Source organism: Aptenodytes forsteri, unplaced genomic scaffold, assembly GCF_000699145.1.
Source record: "Aptenodytes forsteri isolate BGI_AS27 unplaced genomic scaffold, ASM69914v1 Scaffold535, whole genome shotgun sequence".
NCBI lineage: Eukaryota > Metazoa > Chordata > Aves > Sphenisciformes > Spheniscidae > Aptenodytes > Aptenodytes forsteri.
This window is the reverse complement of record NW_008795855.1, coordinates 762,700-778,285: the sequence shown is the minus strand read 5'-3', so window position 1 is coordinate 778,285 and position 15,586 is coordinate 762,700. Positions and strand designations below refer to the sequence as shown.

Sequence of the window (15,586 nt, the reverse complement as noted above, 5' to 3'; positions counted from 1 at the left end):
CGCCCGAGCCGCCCCTCAGGCATCCGTCCCTCTTGGGCCCGCGGGGCCCCTCCGGGACAGGGCTCCGCCGGTGACATAAGATGGCGGCTGGGCGCGGTTGAGGCGTTCGCCCCGTTTAGCAGCCTTGAGGAAGGACTCGCAGCCGTGCCAGGCCTGCGTTAACCCGTTGCAGGAGCCGAGCGGTGGGTTTCCTCCCTCGCTGTCGTGGCAAGGCTCAACACGGCTTGTCAGCTGGGGCCCCAGCCTGCGCTGCCGTGCCAGAGGGAGCCCCCCCTAACCCAGCAAGGCATGCGTTCTTGGGCATCTACGGCTGTTCGTTCGCCTAAACTTCATTTAAGCTCTAGAGAAGGCGATCCCGTTAACGTGGTTGTGCTTCTGAAATAGGGAATGGGACTTGGCTGGAAGTGGTGTAGAATCTGCCACTTGGCCTTTAAACAGAGGCTCTTCAGATCATGCCGTTCCCCTCATTTTGTCTTGTATTGTTTCAACTGTGGAAGCTGCCACAGTAATTTCCCTTCCTGATATACAAGAATATGCTTTTGTACAACTTCTCATGTTTTGTCCAACCCAAGGAGAAGGTAATGGAAAGAGGCGTTAGGTTTAAGTCTTGTTTGAATTCTGTGACTATGTAGGAAACGTGTTCTCATTGTCTCCAGAGTTCTTTGTCAAGGCATAAGAGAGCCTCCCTTGTACATTCCTTCCCTTCTCTTTGTTCTCGGCCCTGCGTTAGCTGGCATTGACCAGGGTTGGGCGTTTTTAGCCTGCCAGTGCAAAGCGTTGTCTTGGACAGTATCCGTGTGTGTAAATGCTGGTGTGTTGTCTCAGTTGCATGTACCAGAGGCAAGAGAAATTTGTTCTTCAAGATGACGAGAAAGGGGATGTTTTGGATTCAGCTGGTAGCTTTCCCAGCATTTGATTGCTATCGTATGTGGGATTTTTACCTAGCCCTGTTTTTAGATGTGAATGATTATCAAGGCCCTAACTTCCTTCCTTTTGAATGGCAGTCCCTCAGAAACAGAAGGAAACGTGTGGTTTCGGGTACTCTGCTGTGTATCTTAGACTCACAGTGACAAGTCATTATGAAAAGCCGGCCCTTAACAACTGTTTTTGTGACCTGTTGCTTTAGTTTATATCCAAGTGAAAAAGACAGAGGTGGAGTTATAACTTAACTATTTTAATAAATCTTATACAGTGCATGGTTATATCATTTTATCCTTCGTTCAATTACATTAATGTACAGTACATTATAGCATTATCTGCAGGCAGTACAAATATAACAGATGCACAGCTCAGTCATATGGAAATTTTAAAAAGTGACTTCTGCAATAAGGTCTACTGATATATTTATTTTATGAAATGCTCCCGTGGCTCCTGGCTTTACAGAACTGTGGTGTACACTTCTATTATAATCCCAAGTAACTACAATTCTGTGTGATTTGTTTTCCTTTATACCCAAAGACAAGAATGGTGTCGTACTTCCTAGCTCACCATTTGTTTTCATTTTCATTTTAGAAATGATTTAGCCTCCTGTGCTTGTAACACCAATGGTTTGCCAGTGTTCACACCTGCTTCGCATCTCCACCCTAATCCAGAGCCAGGGCTTCTCAGGAGGATTGTCCTCTTCATCCCTCCCTGACAAGGTGAGTGCCCTTTGCAAATTCCAGCCGCTGTGGCAAGCCAGCAGGGTTGTAACTAAAAACACGATCATCCTCTGTAAGTTCCCTGCCTGCACCCTAATTCTGCTGGTGCTAACAACGTCCTATTTCAACATTAAGAAACTATATCATCCATTAGAAACATTTTTGGAAGAACAAAGCCAAAATTGAGAGGTGCATCAGTAGTCTCAGATTTAGACACGTGTTCCCCAGCCACTGCTTTACAGCTGTACAGCTTTTTTTCCATTAAATGTGCAAGGACAGGCCCAAATTGTGCAAAGACTTAGGCACCTTCTTAACCTTTTAAGCAGGTGCGGCCATTCACAGCACATAAAGGAAAGCACATGCGTAAGTCTTTGTGGAGCCTGGGCCTGAATTCCTATTCAACCAAAGTTAAGGTGTGTGAATGAGAGAGAAAGACAAAGTCTTCCCGGTCTGCGAGCAGTTCCTGTAGATGTGTTTGCTGTACTGCATTCCTATCAAGTTGGTCTGTAAGTAAAATATAGCTATAAATACAGTGTGTGCCAAACTTGCTGTGGACAGGAAATCTACTATATGCTTGCTTGAGCTTTTAAAACTTTGAGCAAATTATTGATGCATAATCACTTAATTACGTCTCTAGGGAAAGGGATTTTTTCCTCATCCCTTTTTATAGATTGTAAGAATGAGGGGGTATTTCACTAGATAGATATATACATATGCACATGACGTTATTAAGAAAAACAGGAAGTGAAGAACAACAGCCTCTACTAAATTAGATTATTATTTTTTTTCTTGTGGCCATTTATTCTGTGTTAAAACAGCCTTTCCAAGTGTGCTTTTGTTTCTTAGATATTTAGGAAGCATTTCAGATTACTCTTCACAATGAAAATGTGAAGGTGGGGATGAGTGATGAACACCCTGGGAAGGGCTTTGGATGTGACTGGGTTGGGAGCAAATGGTCGGGGCTTATCGTCTCCTTGTTTGAGGCCTGGCTTCAGCAATATTGCAACTTTCCGATCAGCGCCAAGGTGAAGGGCTGCACAGCTGCCCTGAGCCCCAGCTTCTGTGTAAGCAGGGATGATCAGGCTGAGCTCACCTATTTGTAGATCCAAATCACTTCAGTTGTCACTCGGATCCTGCTCGTAATTACGCAATGAAAGCCCATTTCCACTGTTCAAAGACAGCACTAACTGGTACATGTATTTAAGGAAGCAGCCAGTCTTAGGTAATGTGTGTTGCAATTCTAGCCTTGTCCAACGAGGGGGCATGGGGGGACAGAAAAAGGACAGTGAACTGTCACAGGGCCTTTGCTAGTGGGCTGCAGGGGTATCTGCCACAAAGAAGGAAATGAAAAGTGGGAGAAAAGACTTATTTCTGTGGTCCAGACTCTAAACATTCAGGCTGGCTTGTTCTGTGCTGCGTGCCATGCCCTCTGTTCCCAAGCCATGCCGGCGAGGGGGGTGGGAGCAGGTACTGCCCTCTGAGAAAAGCTTTGCAGGGTCTTTTTTGCTTGAATCCAGCCATTGTCGTACATTCAGACACGTGTGAATTCTGATCTGCTCTGATCGCATGCACATAAAATTTCAGTATAAAATATGTAGTTATAAAAAAAAAGAATACTTCATGCAATGTTAAAACACCTTTCCCAGAGGGACATGGTCTTATTGTCTACCCTTATCAACAGTGTTCAAGAAATTGTCACTTTGATGGCAATTACACTGCTAAGTGGAGCATTGCTGTCTCTTGTCTGGACTGGGGATCATTGCTTTCATTCCCTTTTTCTGCACTACTATGACTAATAGCTGAAATAAAGCAGATAGATTTTAATAAGCAGAATCAATCCTTTCCTGGCGACGCTTCATGATTTCTTGGAGCTCTGACTCCCCTCTGCTCTTCTAGAATGGAAACAAAACAGGAAGTTTGAATTTTAACTTCAAGCTGTAGCTGAATTATAATATTTAACTAATGCTGTAAGAGTAGAGCTAGTTTCAAAGGGATGAGTGATACCGGTAAGAAGGCAGATTCATTAGTGGAGATAGGGTGATCTGCCTTACAGATTTGGGGCCTTTTTGCTTAAAAGACTTTCTCAGCGTTTTTAGGTGGTGTGTTTTTTTGGTTGTGTGGGTTTTGGTTGGGGTTTTTTTTTTTGCCCCCTTTTTTTTTTAAATTGTGTTTCTTAAAATGTCTGTTTAATGGGATCTCTGACACTGCTGGTACAGGCACCCATTCAGGTGGGAGCTGTCCAGAAAACTACTTACCTCCAGTTGGTTCTTCTCCACTGTGATTTTACTGTATACTCTGTTTCCCTCATCACCACACACTTTCTTCAACTCCTCTCTGTTGAGGGAGAAGAGCTGAGCTCCAGTAAGGATGCCAAGGTGTTCCACTGTCCTGGGAAGACACAAAGCGAGGAGATGATAATTGTGCTACACGTGGCCTCTGGCCAAAGGTGAGGAGTCAGAGATAAAAGGGCTAGGAGCAGCTGGCTGCAGCCCCTGCAGCAGGACCGTATCACACACAAGGCCCTGGGGCTGTGCCAAGGTGGCAGCTGTTGGGTAACCCACGCTCTTGGCGGGGATGACAGCAAGCCATGAGGGGCGGGTGAAGCCAGCGACACCTTGGCATCCAGTGTGTACCCAGCCCCACGGGTATTGCAGTGATTTCACTCCAGTTGCATCGCATTTGGGGAGCAATCCTGGAGCTCCTCTTAGCTCATTGTGCAGAGTGGGAGGTGTAACTCGTAACCCTTAACCACATGCAGCTTTTTGATCCTTCCCTGGTGGCTGGGAAGATTTGCTAGCCCCGGCTGAGGGTCTGGCTCTTCCTCAGAGATACTTTACGACAGCTTCTCCAGAGACAGGCAGTCATCTGGAATTTGCATTTCAGGCCATGGGTTTAGTTAGTTAATTAGTTATTTTTCTCTAAGTTCAGCCCTCTGAACTGGCTAACTGGGGCCAGACAAGCACCGGCAGTAGGACGTTGTGCAGCGTTTGCCTGCGAGTTGTGTGAATAAGCAAGACCATTCCTTTATTTGCAGCTACTCATTAGGTCTTTTGCTGCACTGTAAGACGAGGTTTATTTGATAGTGTATAAGAAAGAAAGGGAGTAAGTTTGGGCTCTGAATGTACGGGTTATATAGCCTGGATTTAATATGATTGAAATCTAATTTGCAACACAGGCTCTAAAGGTAAATATAAGTGACTTGTAATCCAGCTGAAATGTTGCAAGCTGCCTCCCCCACTCCTTTTTAAATGAAGGACCAGCATTTCATGTGGTGGTAAAGCAGATCTTACTCTTTGCTGAATGACTTTGCCTCCAGCCAAGCTTTGACTTCTTCAGCGCTGGATTCGAAGGTGAGGGGCACAAAAACTTCCTGAGGCTTTTCCACTTTGAAATTCCTCTGGGGAGGCTGAATTTTGTTGTTTGTGATCTTCTTTAGCAACTCATCATTCAGCTCATCCATTTGATGAATAAGTTCTGGGGAAACAAGGCACAAGGTAGAGAGTAGGGAATGAAAATCCTATTAAATTAATGTGTTTGCGGGTGAAATGTAAGGAAGATCAAAATGTGGCTCAGCATTTTTATTAACTCTGTAAATACACCAAAGGAAAGTGCTTACTTCTGTATTTTAGTTTTAAAGAACAAGCTTAAGTGCTTTTGGAGCAATCGGTTGAGCAACGACGTTTTGACCTTCAAACTTCGGTCAGGAACAAATGTGAATGGGAGACCACCACAGTTTTGGAGGCTGGCAGACTGCTGGAGCAGACTGTGGGAACCTCCCCTTTCCTCCCAAGCCAACACTCTCAACTTCCTTCAGCTTTTGAAACCTTGCTTGCTCTTTGGGAGAAACCTAGATTTCTGCAGTTCTTCTCCAGAATGATGGAGAGGAGGAATCACAAAATAACAGCCACATGCTCATCGTCCACACAGCGATCACTGAATCTAAAAAGCTGCTTAAGGGTTTCTTGCAGCATGACTGTCCCCAGGACAAGGGCACGGTTTGGTACAAGCACTGCACGTCTGAGATTTTGGCCTCATTGCTTCAGCAGCGTCCATTAGGCTAATTGGAGAGTCTTGGAACAACTGCTGCTGTTCCTGGGAGAAGGGAAATCTCTGGTTCTGATGTTGACCAGCATTGATATAGCTGTATAATTTCTAGAGAAAAGTGTACTCTCTGTCATGGTATATACCAGCAGACTCTGAGCTGTCTCATTTAATAAGCACATATTCCCCAGTCCATGTTTAACTGAGTAGGGATTGGTCTGGTGTGAAAAAGGAGAGCTCACATCTGCAGAGGCACTTGGTTTTAGCCAGCAGGAGCAAAACTGCCCATCAATCTGCCTGGAAAATTCTTGTTCAGAAGCACTTATTGCGGGGAAAAGTGTCTCATATTTGGGCAAAATAATAGGAGAACATTTTGATAAGAACACATTCATTTTGTGTGACTGGTGTCTGTAGCAGGTGCTGGTAAGGACCTATATTTTCACCTATTTTATATACAAATTTATATTGGGATCGATCTTGTTTCTCATGTTGCTAACCTATCCTGTTCATCACACCTCATTCAAAGGACATAAAGCCCTGCAACACTGACTAGCAGAAGTTTGCTCAAGGGTGGTGTAAAACCTGATCTGGCAGTGTCTTCGCTTCCACCGGTGCTGTCAAGTGGTGACAATGGACAGGGTCCCTTTTCCCTGATGTCTGGTGTTGCTGTCGTGTTTTTGCTTTAGTTTGTCATCTTCCTGGTTTTGAGTTACTTAGTTCCCTTTGGGCTATTGAAATAAGGAAATTGCCCTGCAAACTTAGCAGCAGGGAGCGGAAAAAACCCAGACCACATGAGACAGCAGAGGTCAGGGAGGCCTGACTATCTGTTTCTGAGAACAAGGTTCCCATTTTTCTGTGCCTCTGTGTTGCCATTTATTTTCTTCCCATTGCCCTTTCGCTGTCACCTGATGTGGAAGGCCAATTGTGTGAATACCTACAATTAGAGTCTTGTTTTTGAGCTGTAGCCCTGCTCCTTCCACTTTTCAGTCCTCTCTGCTACTTCTAATAAGTAATTCGCTGAGCCAAGTCCTCAGAGCTCCAGCTTTTGCTGTGCAGCTAAATAGAAGTGGCAGGAAGCATGAACTGGGAGTGAGCAGCACACTCACAAAACTCCAGTGACACATCATCCAGTATCACTTTTTCCATGAAGCTCCTGAAGACTGTGGAGAATAACTCAGTGTTATTAATAGATACGTGTCCGCGATGCTTGTATTATGGGCCTTTCCGTCGTCCCAAAAGGGCTCCTGCTTCCAGGAGTCTACGGTAGCTGAACAGGGGATGAACCCCGGTTTTGGCCTTTGGGAGACAGCTTGCCACAGGTGTATGCAGGGTGTGGTAAGGGGGTGAGATGAGCAGGGCTCCTAGTCTTTCTCATGTTCTGTGACCCCGCATAGCACACGCAGGGTGAGGGAGTGATGCGAATCTCCTATTTGGCAGATCTGCTGGCTGGGGTTTCTCTGAAACCACTTGAAGCAACAGGCCAGGTGGGCACTGCACGTGTGGCAGGAGACAAGAGCAAAGGAAGTGAGAGAAAGGGATTGACCTGGATATGGGTGGTTGCTTAGACACACTTAAACCTGCTGGCGGGGATAGGAAACTCTCTCCTTGGGAGGAGGAAGAAGGTCAAGCTGGAAGGAGGATTAAGGTGATGCTAAATGACCTTTTTGCCCTGCTTGTCCCAGGCTGCCTGAAAGCCTGTGATGTGAGCCAGCGAGCTCCTCAGAGCTGCTCTGTTGGCTGTTGTACTGCCCGGAACCTCCTCTGTACATCTCCTCCAAAACCACTGAACCACTGCTGGTCTATTGCTTATCACTAAAAGGTTCAGTCACTCCTTGTGCAGAGCCTTATGAGAGGGAACACACACTTGGGTAGGTCTGGTGACATGCACACAGCAACCAAAAATAGTGGACAGACCATTATGGTGAAAGTAAAGAAAGAAAGAAAACCACCGGGACAGAGAGCAAGCAAAAGCATGTGCTCACAGAAACTTTTCAATTAAGTCCTGAAATGCAAAGCCGCGGTGCCAAGCTCTCTGGCTGCCTGAGGCTGCTACATGTGGTGTAAAAGGTGCCCGGACGCTGGGAGCACGGTGTGGGACACATACGTTCTTTGGCATCCTGGGGAGAGTTGCGCGATAACATTTCACTTCCCCATTTATCCCCAGCGTAGCTGGCAGGTAGCTTGTGAGTTGGGCTGGAAGGTCCATAGCCCCTGGGGCTCAGGTCTCCTTTGTACCTCTGGTTAGACTAGGTGATAAGAAAGGAAAAAAAATGTGTAAGAATATTTTTTTGCCATTTTTCATTTTCTTAAACTTTTTGCCTCCCACCCTCGATAGCAAATTGAGGGACAAATTGCCATGTTCTCCCTGTGCTGATCTGGGGCCGCTCAGCTGAGGTTGATGTGACCTCAGGTGGAGCTGCATGGAAGAAGCTAATTTCTGGGGTCTCATGGGAACAAACAGAACCTAAGCCAAAGGTCGAAGACTGCGTGAAGGCATTTACACCCCTGGAAAACATGTCACACTCATCACACGGAGAGGAGTGGTGTTTTATGCTTGCTTACTACTGTGGTGGATGACTGCTCTCACATGCGTGACTCGGCCCTTTAGCCTTTTGCTATGCAGAAATTACTGCTCGTAGGACTTCCTTGGAGATGGAGAGCAAGGGAAGCAAAAGGATTTTTATATGAAGAGAAAACAAACAGAAATCCCATTTGAAGCTAAAGCATCACTGCTCTAGGAACTTGGTGTTAAGTGGGACCACTGCCAAGTGCCCGGAGCGGTCTGGGAAGAGTTTTTTGACATTTTGATTAAACTTACAGGGCTTTTATCCAGAGGCCTGCTGGGGCACCTTATGCTTTGCCCAAGCTGTGAAATACCAAAGTGGGGAAGCAATTCCATGCTTCCTTAGGGCATTTAGAGCTCTCCAGCTCCACATTTTTGCAATGCAAGGTGCTTGAGAGCAATATTCACTTAATACTCACTTAGATGGTATTTCCATCTGCCTCCACTCCAGTAACTTGTTCCTGCTGCTGAACTGAACTGGATGAGGGAACTGTCTGTCTTTAATTTAACCCCCAACAAAAATCTCAGCATTTTGGTGGCAAAGTTTGCTTTTATGGCAGCGTTTCATCCTGTTCACAGCACAGCCCTGAAAGCAGCAGGGCTTCACAACAGAGGAGGTGGTAAACCAAAGGCTGAGAAGTACGTGGGGTTGCGGGGGGGAGGCACTGGCAAAAGGTAGAACTCTTTCAAGCCTCCGTAGCCAGCAGCTGTTTGGTGACACCTCAACATGAGACCTTTTCTGTTGGGATGACAAGTCATGGTGCTAGGCTCGGGGTGGGTGTCCCTTCGAGCTAGGGTCTCACTTCGTAGCAGGCTGCTGCCTATAGCACAGGACTCAGCCTTCGCCTGTCCCATAACCCTGCCTGCCAGGCACTGTTGGCAGCAGGCAATGTGCTTGGCGTCTCGGAGCAGGAGGAAAGCATGAGGCTGCCGCGTGGATGGGAAGGATAGGCCTCGCTTGGAGAGGGGGAAGGTAAACAGTGGCAAAATGTGAGAGTTTTGTCATAGGAGACTCAGGAATCTCCAGGATCCTGGTTCATCTACTTGTGAGGGTTCATGCCAACTTGTGCACAGCATCCTAAGAAATCCAGGGAGGTCTAATTACAAGATTATTCTCAAAGGCTGATTATGCCCTGCAGCCAGCTACCAGTTAAATATCACCTGACTACAGACCTGTTCGAGCTCTTCCAGTTTCACCACATCCAGGATGTTATAAGGGACGTAACCAGCCTGCCCGCTCCGGTTGAGCAACTTCCACCACTGCTTATTATCTTCCAACACCTGACATAGGGGAAAAAATAAATTTGCTAGTGAGAACATCAGATTTCTGGCATACATAAACGGTGTATAGTGGAAATAAACCACGCAGTAATGTGAAGTTGTTAGAATAACATCATTGAGTCCAGGAGCTGGCAAACAGATCTATTGCACTCATTTGCAATTCAGGACTGAAGCCCTTCCCGAAAAGCATCAGAACTTATCCTAATGACGAACAGGAGAGCATCTCTGGGGGAAAGCAGATCTGGGGTGCTGAAGAACTCATAGTTCCTACTTAATCTGCCTCTTTCTCCATCTCCTTCCTCCCCCCCCCCCAGTGATTGAGTTTGTGTTGTCTTTTTGCATTAAAAAAAAAAAATCAAGAGTGACTCCTGCCAAAGATTGCCAGAGTGTTATCATATGACTTGATCATGTGTCACATCGTAACACATAACATAATCACATCATAACCATGATGTGGCAAGGAGATTGCCCATTGCTGAGATATCTCCTATTGCACCTGCCCCCCTGCTCCTTTCAGCAGGCTTGTTTTTACTGTGATTTTTTAAATTATTTTTTTTAAAGTAATCTTCCCAGAATGGATGAGCTTTGCTGGCAAGACCCACACACGTTTCTCATTCTAGCTACGTTTTGAACAGAGCTTTGAGTTTTGAACAGAAGTCTTTTTCTCAAGTCATAGATCTGGTACAGTTAGCATGTAGACCAAGTCATGTCCTACATTCCCCAGTTGCCAACAGTGTTGCGGTAAGAGAAAGGTTATGAAAAAGGGTGTTTTCATAGAAAATAATTCCTTTGGGGTGGGGGAGTGGTAATAACGAACACAGGCCCAGCAAGTGGGTGAGCAGTGTACTACAGTGACTTGTTTTCCTTCCTCCTCATTGCTAATTAAGATGTGACTGATGAGTTTCAGCTGAGCAAACGGCCCAATGCATCCAGTCAGCCTGCTCCAGCTCAGACATAAAGCTTTAGATTTGAGCAAAGCTTCATGTCACTGCTCAGGAAACACCAAGCAAAAATGAGCTGGCACTTGCCAGTATCTTGAGATACCTCTTCTGTTCCTGGAAAGGGGAGGAGGGCATATCTTTTTGCTGAGCATGTTCACTTACCTCCAGGATTTCATCCTTAAGCACTGAGAGTTCATTGGCATTTCGCGCAGTGAAATCGTAGCGGATTTTGGCATATCTTTTCGGCAGAGCCATTCCCTGTGCCTCAAAATTCCTGCAGGAGGAAAAAAATGGAGTTTTAATGGCGGCCCATCTAATAACTAGGGCAATATAGGTTCACTGGCAAAAGAGGAGTGGTGAAGACTGTGTGCCAGTGCAGGTAGAGAGACAATTGTGTTTGTGTTGGGGGGGCAGTGCCTCTTTGCTACTCTATTTTGAGGAAGATTTTCACTCCTCGTTTTAGTGAAATACCCTGTGTTTGGGGGGAAAAAAGCTGTAGGGCTGTTTGGTTAGTGGCCTTATTGGGGGACCGTGAGGCTGCTGCTTTCAGGGTGGAAGAAAAGACTTCTTCCCCTGTCAGTTGCTGCTTTGCTGCAGCAAGGACTGGGGAGACTGACAAAGCACAAACAAAATGCTCTGATTGCACCTCCTGTGAAAAATAAGTGTGAAACCCTCATGTCCTGCTTAGTGGAAACAACTGCCCCATAATATGCCAGAGCAGGGGAGAAGCAGACACTAGGGCTGGGAGGCAGGATATTGAAAACGAGCGTAGGTAGAACTGACTGGAAATCTGTGTTTTTTTCATCAGGCGATGAATGCTGAGCTACTGAAACAGAATTCTGCGGGTTCCCAGGAAAAGTGAGTTTGAATGTTCCTATTCTAAGATGCGTTTGGGGGGAAAAGGATGTGTTTAAGTATTTTGCTTGGGCATTTCTGACATGAGAATATACAGCTTTCAATGTTGAACTGACTTTTCATTTGGAGAGAGAGACAAAATAAATATGGTAGATTGTAAAAAAAGGGAAAACGGTGGAAAAAGTGCAATGAAAGATTTCCTTTGACCCAAGCTGAAATGGTTTATTTTTTCATAGTTTTTTTTATTGCCTGGCTTAGGAAAATTTTGCAGATCTCATCTTTTTCTTCTCTGGTTGGGATGGGTGTAGTGTTATTTTTTAATTCCAAAAATGTTTGCAGTATGGAAAAACTGTCTTGCCTTGTTGTCTAAGGGCAGGTAGAAACTACTTTAATGCACCTTCTATGGATCTTTCTGCTTATGGCTTGCAAGCTGCACAGCTACCCGACGCAGAAGACTCCCGGGTGCTGTATTCGCAGTGGGCATGCCAACAGGGGGTCAGGTTCTCCTCCAGTTTATGTCAAGTTCTGTAACTCAGTGAAGCCAGTGCTTCTGGCACTGCTAGCAACTATGGTTTTTAGCTTGATATTTTTCTATTGCCAAGTTCTTGGGTTTGGTCAGTGATTTGAAATCTATAATCTGTGGAAACTCGGCTCTTTGTGGACTGCTTCTGAGGCATCTGTAAAACCTGGCTTTGAAAAACAAGCCCATTGTGCTTAGTTTCAGTTCATTTTACTGTCTTCATTAGATAGCTTTTGGTGGTCTGAAAAAGATTGAAACCACTGGTTCAGTGGTTTGATATCATGCCTATGGCTGTAGTGCTGTCTTTAGCTCGCTTGATTTGGGACAACTCTTGGTCTAGTTACAGCCATGTGCAATATGTAAATCTGCAGCGGGGGAGAGCTTGGAGCAGACTCTCAAACAGATTGAATCCACCAGTCGAGAAAGGGAGTGGTGGCCTTACCCAGCAGTGCCCTGAAGGCAGGGAGGGGGAGGAAAGCCAAGTTAGGTAGAAATTACTTCTTTTGTAGCATTCCAGAAGGTAAATGAGTCATGAGGAAAGAGGTGACAGCTGGAGGAGTTTGAGGTTAATGTGTATTTTGCATGCACCTAGATTTTACACAAGCGACCTTTGCCGATTATTGTAATACTGCTTGGGGCTTTCATGACACCTCTCTGCAGCCAAAAGCCCTGTTGTAAATAATAATACTGATGCATGGGTATTTTTGTTAATATAGGGTCTCTTGGTTAGAAAACTAGTTCAAACTACCCTGAAAAAAGTATGAGTACAGCAGGAAATATGTTTGTCCCAGGACTGTGATCTTGGCAAACATCTGGGCAGACTTGGCTGAAGTCTGCTCCGGACTGAAGAAGGCGTCTAAGCACATTCTCAATTTTAGCATCTGCTTCAGTGCCATTAACTTTGATGTGTTTTTCTTAAATGTTATCCATACGGAAAACTTGCTGTTGACAGTCTGAAAGGTAGGTAAAAAGGTACAACACCTATCCCAGGAGAAAAAAGACCCTGATCTACTCCTCGTGAGCCCACACAGTAGTTAGGCTGAGTGGTGCGTCAGGGAAACGGTCACCTTGGTAAAAAGGCATGCTGTTAATTTGCATTCCAGGACTCGATACTACTATTTGTAGTTTGCCTGTGCTGAGACTAACAGATGAAAATGTTTCCTTACGTGTGTTATCTACCAGTCACTAAAGATGGACTTAAATGTTCTCATGTAAACTAAGTTCTCCTTATTTTTTCATAACCTCACTGAGAAAAATGGAATTGGAGAAGAGAATTTGTTATCGGAATCCTTTCCCTACTCAACACTGCGTCTGTACCATTTTATGGTCCCATGAGGACCTTTGAGGGGGTGAATGGGAAGAATAAGTTATTTTGCTGCTATAATTGGATTTAAGGTATTTTGCTGTGAATTTGAACTTTTTTGTAGTAGTAGTAGAGCTTATAAATCTTTTAGATTAGAACATAAAACCATGAAAAAACAGCCTGGCTTGAAGGTTTTTTTCCCAGTCCAGAGCTGGCTACAGAAAAGTGCACGGCTAAGTGCTTTGCTGGGTCTGGACTTCCAGTCTTTAAAGATTTGAAGTTGATAACTTCATGTCAAATCACTGCAAAGCGGAGTATGGCAGAGAATTAATTTGCAATTTGGGAAGAGTTTGTTGAAACTCAGAGATCTCGGGGAAAATTTCAAAGGCATAAGCCCATGTAAACAAGCAAGCAGATGAAAAGCCTCTAAACTTTGAACCAAAAGTACTTTCATAAAGATTTTATACCACTGAGTAACTGGTGATAGAAAACTAGCTGTGGGGCAAAGTGTTTGGTTAAATTGTGAGAGCGCCATTTTTCCCTGGGAAAAAAGCCTGAGGCAAAGGGGTGGCCTGGTTGGTTCTGGGTTGGGAACTGAACTTTTCAAGACTTCTGAAGGGGAGGTTTTTCCCCCCATTTTCTGGATTTATCTCATTAAGAAGAGTTGTCTGAAATCAACGCCCTGTCAGTTTCCTGATGGAGAGATGGGCAAGAGTGGAAACACATTCTCCTTTTATTCAGCCTCTAATAAATGTTTTTCCCTTTGCTTGTGTCTAAAAGCAAAAGGAGGAGCTGCTGCCTCCGGTGAAACAAAACGGTACTTCCTCAGTTAAAATGTTTTCCATGCAGTGCTGCTGAGGTCAGGCTGCTCTTTCACCAGCACTGTGTTTTTTCAACAGCGGAAAGCTTGCGTGTACTCGTGCCTTAGTACAGATTCCTCCTATAAGCAGGTTCGTTCTATGCAAGCTATTGTGGCTTTGGGATGAATGGAGAGATACTAACTTCTCTAAACGTATGGTGAACAAAAGTGCAGCACAGTATCTTTAGCACATGATCCTTAATATCACTTTGGTGGGCTGATGTTATGAAATAAGACCTACGATTGACTAATGAAGTCAGTCAGTATCTGCCTCTTGCGTGGAAAACACATGTAACCCATTTCCTTGTAGACCTGCTGGTGATTAAAAAGGAGACAGTGTTTACATGAATAATCCCTCGTCTGATCTTTGAGTTGCCTTGATCTTGTTAACAAGTCTGAATTAATAATGGCAGACAGTTATCTCCCAGGATGCCAAAACATTCTGGTGTCATGATGTGTTGCAGTGGGTGCTTATGAGGTTACAAGGTGGGAGCCGAGGCGCCGTTGTCCGGGGTGGTGCTGATACGTTACCTATTTACATGCTGAGTTACGTTCTGTTTAAAGGCATCCACAGCTTGTGTCTGATCAGTGGTCTGGCCACGCTTGAGTGAGGAGTTACGGTAAGGGTATCCATTGGCTGATGATAGCTGGAAAGGTAAAAATGAAGTCAGTGTTACCAGGAAAGGGGAAAGCTGTATCAGAGAAAAGGAGAGTGAGTGGTAGATGAATCATGGCCTGGAAGCTTTTGGTCACGATGAGGTGCACACCAAAGAAATGTTCTTCAGGCCAACCTGTATCCATGGGGCTCAGTTATGGTATAGTATCCTATTTCCTGTTGATCAGGAGATGAGGCTGATTATTGCTGCCCTTTTCTGGCCTTATTTTCTTTCCATATTTAACTGGAGTGACCAGATCCAACTGAGTTTTGAGCCGACTACTTGTTACACACCACCACAAACTCCACAGATCCATCTCTCACTCTGAAAAAGGGTGAGGGAGAGGGAAGAGAGGATGACCAGGGGCACAAGACTAACCTCTTCTTGCAAGTGTCCGATGTCTATTTCCCAGGGAGCTCCGCGGAATATTTCCATGGGTGGTTCCCAGCCATTGCGGAATTTGGGGATGTAGGTGGGGATGTTTGCTTCTCGGGGCCATTCAGCTCTAGGACATGAAGTGGGGAATATGTGGCGAGAGTCACAAGGAACATGTCTCTGAAAGCGTGTCAGGAAGAAGCAGGGGCATCAGGGCATCCTTGACCCTCTGACACGGCTATAAAATCAAGCATCCCCTCTGCCTTTCTCAAGAGCTTGGGGAACCTGGCGAGATGGCAGCTCTGTCCTCACCTGGATCTGGTCCATGCCTCTCCCAGGGAGTCCCAGAGGTTTATCTCTTTCGGTGTCAGGTGTCCTCTGAGGAAATCTGTGGTGTCTTTAGAAAGAAGTGGGCTGACGACAGACCTGGCAAGCTCAGGGCCACCACAGCTGCTGATGATCTGGATTACACACAAACACACAAAAAGATGAGAGATTTTGCAGGAAATGTTCAAAATATCAAACCAGCACACACGCAAAGGAACAGAAATC

General features: G+C 45.3%; 1 protein-coding gene across 1 annotated transcript in view; it reads right to left on the bottom strand.

Moving 5' to 3' along the window:
• Nucleotides 1-3,460: 3,460 nt before the first annotated feature.
• EPS8L2 (EPS8 like 2) overlaps nt 3,461-15,586 on the bottom strand; it is a 43,832-nt gene continuing 31,706 nt past the window's right edge. Inside the window, exons 11-19 of the mRNA XM_019473231.1 lie at nt 15,347-15,495; nt 15,038-15,164; nt 14,535-14,650; nt 10,629-10,740; nt 9,418-9,525; nt 7,786-7,927; nt 4,931-5,114; nt 3,896-4,028; nt 3,461-3,532 (exon numbers count right to left, since the gene is read on the bottom strand). Coding sequence (XP_019328776.1) covers nt 3,461-3,532; nt 3,896-4,028; nt 4,931-5,114; nt 7,786-7,927; nt 9,418-9,525; nt 10,629-10,740; nt 14,535-14,650; nt 15,038-15,164; nt 15,347-15,495 — 1,143 coding nt within the window. The remainder of the gene's footprint in view (nt 3,533-3,895; nt 4,029-4,930; nt 5,115-7,785; nt 7,928-9,417; nt 9,526-10,628; nt 10,741-14,534; nt 14,651-15,037; nt 15,165-15,346; nt 15,496-15,586) is intronic.